This window comes from Vitis riparia, chromosome 17, assembly GCF_004353265.1.
Source record: "Vitis riparia cultivar Riparia Gloire de Montpellier isolate 1030 chromosome 17, EGFV_Vit.rip_1.0, whole genome shotgun sequence".
NCBI lineage: Eukaryota > Viridiplantae > Streptophyta > Magnoliopsida > Vitales > Vitaceae > Vitis > Vitis riparia.
The window spans coordinates 1,230,714-1,237,035 of record NC_048447.1 but is presented as its reverse complement, the minus strand read 5'-3'; the positions used below and the strand labels follow the sequence as shown (position 1 = coordinate 1,237,035).

The window sequence follows — 6,322 nt, the reverse complement described above, 5'->3', positions numbered from 1 at the left end:
AAATATTTTTAATTTTATATCTATTTAGCGTACAGAAATCTGACTCAAAACATTTTCCAAAATATTCTATAATATTAGAAAATAAACAAATGGACCTTCTAAACTTGGAAGTTATGGTAATTTTTTTTTCTCAATATATCTTTGCCTTATGTGAAATGCTTATGTGAAAATTTTAATTTTAATTTTTAACTTAAAATTTAAATTTTCTTTCAAAAGCAGACTATTTTTGTGATATTAAAAGTTTTAGATTTGAGTGAAATTATATATTTTATTTTATTTTTTAAATATATTAAATATGTTTAAATTTTTTTTTTTTTTTTTTTTTTTTGAGATTTTTTAGTTATACTTTGTTGGTGTGATGGAGAGATTAGAAGAGAAAAAAATTAAAGGAAAACGATAGGGGTGGGTGCACATGAATTTGTAAAGATATTTAATAATTTGGATGGGTGGATATAGAGTTTTGATGATGCAAAAATGCTTTTTTTAAATTGTTTAAACACAAAAATTAATATAGGAAATTGTCTTCAAACCCAACACCGACTCCTTAATCTCATCTTTTTTCACTGCCACCTTATTCCCCTTCCTCTCTCCATTATGTTTCTTTCTTGTCCATCTCATCTTCATGAGTGATTTAATGTTATGACATTTAGTGTATCAAAAATGGAAAAGGAAAAGGAAAAGCAAACAAACGATGTGGGACTCCCAACACTCTACCTCCAAAATACTATAAAATATTAGAAAGTAGAGAAACAAAATGGATTTTTTTTTTAGCATGGAATTTGTTAACAGTGAGAATACAATGCAATAGAAGAAGGGAAGAAGGGAAGAAAGGAATAAAAGGTGAGAAAAATTCTTTCCCTCTACTTCTAAAATATGGGCAGAAAAGGCAAATCTGGATTTCCCTCTAGTTTTCAACAATAATGAATTCCTTTCTTGCTTTCAGTCTTTCTCTTTTCTTCACATGCATATGTTCTTTTCTCCTCACGTAGGCCTCATCATCCCACCCTCATTTCCCCTATATAACCATCAAACCAATCCACAACACACAAACACGGCTGATTTCTGAGCTCAAAGCCCTCCCCATTTCCTTGAGGTTTTGCTTGTGCTTCTTTTGTGTTGAAATGGCTTCATCATCAGCTCCAGTCATCAAACAACAAGACATTGCAGACACTATGCCCGACGCTTTAAAGCAGAGCCGATACCACATGAAGAGATGCTTTGCCAGGTAGTTTTCCATATGGTTTATTCCCTTGTTTCCATTGTAACTAAAGCTAACTTGAAAACAATTTTCTAACTTTTCAAAAACTCCTTGGTGAATTTTGGATTGCGATGGTTTTTTGAGGAAACAATCGGAAACATCAAGATTAAGACGGAAAATTTTATATTTTTCATACCCCTTAAGTGAAGAATAGACCCAACCCAGAAAACTGTTTTTATATTTGAGTTTGGAGTAAAATTTTGTTCTTCAAAACAACATAAACAGTGTCTTTAAGAAGTGTTCTCAAAAATAGATTTTTGTAAACGTTGCCGAAACACCCAAAGTTTTTGTATGTCAAACTTGACTTGTTTTTGCATTTAGATTCGTTGGGAGCGGGAGAAGGTTGATGAAGTATCGGCATATCATGGAGGAAATAGAGAAATCCATAGAGGACAAGGCTGAAAGAAGCAGGGTTATGGATGGCCTACTTGGTTACATCCTCAACACCACCCAGGTCTTAAACCTCTCTCCCAAACTCCTTTCTCTATCTCTCTACACTAGGCTCCTAACTACCCTTTTCCCTTCTTTTTTATTTGGGTTTTTGCAGGAGGCCGCTGTTGTTCCACCATATGTTGCTTTTGCAGTGAGGCCTAGCCCGGGTTTATGGGAATTTGTTAAGGTGAGCGCAGATGATCTAGGCGTAGATGGCATCACTTCTGCAGAGTACTTGAAGTTTAAAGAAACCATCTTTGATGAAAACTGGTATGCATGGTCATATTAACTGATTGAGCAACTCAACTTTGTTCAGAAAAGCCTAATGCTATGATCCACAGGGCAACTGATGAAAATACGTTGGAGATAGATTTTGGAGCATTTGACTACTCCACGCCTCACCTCACCCTTAATTCTTCTATTGGGAATGGACTCAACTATGTGTCCAAGTTCATGACATCCAAGCTTTCCGGGACCTCTGAGAATGCCAAGCCTTTGGTGGAGTACTTACTCGCTATGAATCATCAAGGAGAGGTATGAAAATAAGGAGGAAGTTTCAGAGAAACAAGAGAGAGAAAGAGGGCTTCTAACTTATGGGGACTGATGATTTGGTTTCAACTATGCAGAGTCTTATGATCAATGAAATGCTAAATACTGTGTCCAAGCTTCAAACAGCATTGATTGTAGCTGAAGTTTTCGTCTCCTCGCTGCCTAAAGACACACCATATCAGAGCTTTGAGCAGAGGTTCAATCCATTTCCTCGTTAGAAAAGTGAAAAAAAAAAAAACCAAAAAAAGGCTCCTCCTTGGTCTGATCATTTCTGTTATTTTCAGGTTGAAGGATTGGGGTTTTGAGAAAGGATGGGGAGATAGTGCTGAGAGAGTTAAAGATACAATGAGGACACTCTCTGAAGTGCTCCAAGCCCCGGATCCAATGAAGATGGAGCTTCTCTTCAGCAGGCTCCCAAATATGTTCAACATTGTGGTCTTCTCTCCTCATGGATACTTTGGCCAGGCAGATGTTCTCGGTTTGCCAGATACCGGTGGCCAGGTATGAAGTACTGATAATGTCACCATTACAAGTAGTATCATTCACATCTTCATATACAATACATGCATGACCAAGGTTTTGAACAGGTGGTTTACATTCTAGACCAAGTGAAAGCTCTAGAGGAAGAATTGCTCCACAGAATCAAACAGCAAGGCCTAATTGTGAAGCCTCAGATTCTTGTGGTAAGCTAGAAACCAAAGGAAAAAAAAAAAAAAGAAATGGGGGAAAAAAACCCGAGAACTAAAACTAAATTCAAGCTTATTGCATATGCAGGTGACCAGGCTTATACCAGAAGCAAGAGGGACAAAATGCGATCAGGAGATAGAGCCCGTCCTCAACACTAAACACTCTCACATTCTTCGGGTTCCGTTTAGGACCGAAAATGGGGTTCTTCGCCAATGGGTTTCCCGGTTTGACATCTACCCTTACCTTGAAAGATATGCTCAGGCATGTGCCCTTTACCGCCTCTATAATCCCTATGCAACAGTTTGTTTCTTATACTAGGATTCAATGTTATTTCAATCCTATATCTCTCTCAAAACCAGGATGCTTCTGCTAAGATCCTTGCCCACATGGAATGCAAACCAGACCTCATAATTGGGAACTACACCGATGGAAACATGGTGGCGTCTTTGATGGCTAGCAAACTTGGCGTAACTCAGGTCTAATGCTTTTGTCGCTAATGGTATCAGTCATTTCCATTTTTATTTACAAACTGATGACTAAATTTGAATTTGGATAGGGGACTATTGCTCATGCTTTGGAGAAAACCAAGTATGAGGATTCTGATGTGAAGTGGAAGGAGTTAGATGGAAAGTACCATTTTTCATGTCAATTCACAGCTGATATGTTTGCAATGAACGCGACCGACTTTATCATCACTAGCACATTTCAGGAAATTGCTGGAAGGTTGGCCTTTAATTTGCACAAATTCATGAACTCTGATCAATCTGACGTGTTCTTAACCTGAACCCGAATGTTGTGTTCTTCAGCAAGGACAGGCCTGGACAGTATGAAAACCATGCAGCCTTCACAATGCCAGGGCTTTGCCGAGTAGTTTCAGGAATCAATGTCTTTGATACAAAATTCAACATTGCTGCTCCTGGGGCTGACCAATCTGTCTACTTCCCCTACATGGAAAAACAAAAGAGGTTAACCTCATTTCATCCCGCCATTGAAGAACTACTCTACAGTAAGGAAGACAACAAAGAACACCTGTAAGTATGAGAGTTTCATTCATTCCGTGTTCTAACAATTGCATACAATTGAATCCCTCAAAAATGTTTGTGGAACAGTGGGTATCTATCAGACAGAAAGAAGCCAATCATCTTCTCCATGGCAAGGCTAGATACAGTAAAAAACATTACAGGACTAACTGAATGGTATGGGAAGAACAAAAGGCTGAGAAGCTTGGTGAATCTAGTGGTGGTAGCAGGATTCTTTGATCCATCCAAATCAAAAGACCGAGAAGAAATCGCGGAAATAAAGAAGATGCATTCATTGATTGAGAAGTACCAACTCAAGGGCCAATTAAGATGGATAGCAGCTCAGAATGATAGGAACCGCAATGGAGAGCTGTACCGCTGTATTGCAGACACAAAGGGGGCTTTTGTGCAGCCTGCACTGTATGAAGCTTTTGGGCTAACAGTCATTGAGGCGATGAACTGTGGGCTGCCCACCTTTGCAACCAACCAAGGAGGGCCAGCAGAGATTATTTTTGATGGGGTCTCAGGCTTCCACATCGACCCCAACAATGGCGATGAGTCCAGCAACAAGATTGCTGACTTTTTTGAGAAGTGCAAAACAGATAGCGAGTATTGGAACAAGATCTCAACAGCGGGTCTGCAGCGTATATACGAATGGTATAGCCAAGACTGATTCTTGAGACTATCAAAACAAGAATCCATTTTGAATTTTGGCATTATCTAAAGTTGTTTTTGCATTGCAGCTACACATGGAAGATCTACGCGACCAAAGTGCTGAACATGGGCTCGACCTATGGCTTCTGGAGGCAGTTGAACAAGGATCAGAAGCATGCGAAGAACAGATACCTTCAATTGTTCTACAATCTCCAATTCAGAAAATTGGTGAGTTGGTGTTGATTTAGTTCATAGACAAATTGGAATTAGCTAAAACTAAATGATGCTGCAGGCGAAGGGTGTGCCCATCCTAAATGAAGAACCGCGAGAGGAACCCCAACCACCACCAGCAACAGCAATAACTAAACCACAACAACCAGCATCAACGGAGGGAGCTAAGCCCCGACCATCAGCACCAACCACGGCACCAAAGCCTCAGCCAGCAGCAAGGCATGTGGCCTAACTCTTATTGCCAATGCAGATGTGATTAATAAGCATACTTAATATTGTATTTCCCTGAAAAAGGAACTAAGACTATGCTTCCAAGTTACTCATTTTGGATACTTTTTTCTGTCCTAACAGACGTCCACAATCTGGTGCCCAAAGGTATGGCGATAATCCCAAATGAATGAGACCTGAAAACAGTTAAGATTCAGATTCGAGACTCACTAAAACCTATTGAATTTACATCTAGGGTCTCTGAATGATTCATGAAATGCATACTAGGTCTTACAGTCCTTCCCTACCTTTTCCAACTCAAAACACGTTTATTCACAGGGTCAATGAAGGTTTAGATCAGAAGCAGCCTGGCTTGCCTACAAGAATTCGCGCGTTTTGCCCCTGGCTTTGGTGGTTCTTCATCATCAACATCTCTCTTTTCCTCATCTGGTATCTCCTAATGAAGTTATAATCAATAAAGTGTGTGCATCTGCCAGCGATTTATGTGTAATAAACTAATTGATGAAGATCATCAAAATTCTTCAATCTGTAAAGGCTGCAATACAGTAATAAGATGCCTTCTTTGGGACACAAGCTCATCATAGATGTGTTTCTGCGTGACTAAACAGAATTTTCACCAAAACATCTTTCATTGCACCTTGATTTCATGAGTTGGTGCAGCACCAGATAGAGTATGTGAAGAAATGGCACACCCAGTTCATATATGTAACAATAAAAACAGCCATAGATGGAGAAACAATGGAAGCCACCTAACTTCAATGCATGCAGCAATTGAACAAATGCATTTGGGCTATTTGGAAGTGATTTTGGTGGAAGAGTTATTAGCAGCTTGTACCGCTTTTGTTCATAGCACTTCGATCAAAATCACTTTTAACTACTAGTGCTTTAGATTAGCTAGGTTTACAATTTTGTCTCATTTATCAACTGATTCAACACTACCTACTTCCTTAAGGGTAATGTTTTTAGTCGAACCAATCGAGCCGTCCAACCATTATTCTGGACCAAAAACTATGAATGGGCGCCACTAACTACTGGACCCAATTGGCCCAACTATTCTTCCAAGGCTTGGAGTCCAAGCTAGGGTCCAACTTGTTAGGTTGACTAGATATTTACACCCCACAAACAATGCATATGGGCCATTTGGAAGTGATTTTGGTGAAAGAGTTATTAACAGCTTGTACCGTTTTTGTTGATAGCACTTCAATCAAAATCACTTTTAAAAGAACCAATTTCAATTAGTGTTTTGATACTACTAGTGCTTCAG

At 39.1% G+C, this 6,322-nt stretch overlaps 1 protein-coding gene across 3 annotated transcripts; it reads left to right on the top strand.

Moving 5' to 3' along the window:
* Nucleotides 1–1,047: 1,047 nt before the first annotated feature.
* LOC117934381 (sucrose synthase 7-like) lies at nucleotides 1,048–5,628 on the top strand. 3 transcript variants are annotated; one of them, XM_034856032.1, is made up of 16 exons: nucleotides 1,048–1,225; nucleotides 1,580–1,712; nucleotides 1,806–1,960; nucleotides 2,032–2,224; nucleotides 2,317–2,435; nucleotides 2,524–2,740; nucleotides 2,827–2,922; nucleotides 3,014–3,187; nucleotides 3,286–3,402; nucleotides 3,483–3,649; nucleotides 3,733–3,957; nucleotides 4,036–4,602; nucleotides 4,689–4,827; nucleotides 4,892–5,049; nucleotides 5,182–5,205; nucleotides 5,377–5,628. In XM_034856032.1, exons 1-16 carry the CDS (start codon nucleotides 1,122–1,124, stop codon nucleotides 5,507–5,509), a joined length of 2,721 nt encoding a protein of 906 aa, XP_034711923.1. In that variant the 5' UTR covers nucleotides 1,048–1,121; the 3' UTR covers nucleotides 5,510–5,628. The 3 variants fall into 3 exon arrangements, with proteins under 3 accessions (XP_034711923.1, XP_034711925.1, XP_034711924.1); XM_034856034.1 differs by having other exon boundaries at nucleotides 5,182–5,243; nucleotides 5,377–5,467; XM_034856033.1 differs by lacking the exon at nucleotides 5,182–5,205.
* Nucleotides 5,629–6,322: the final 694 nt, after the last annotated feature.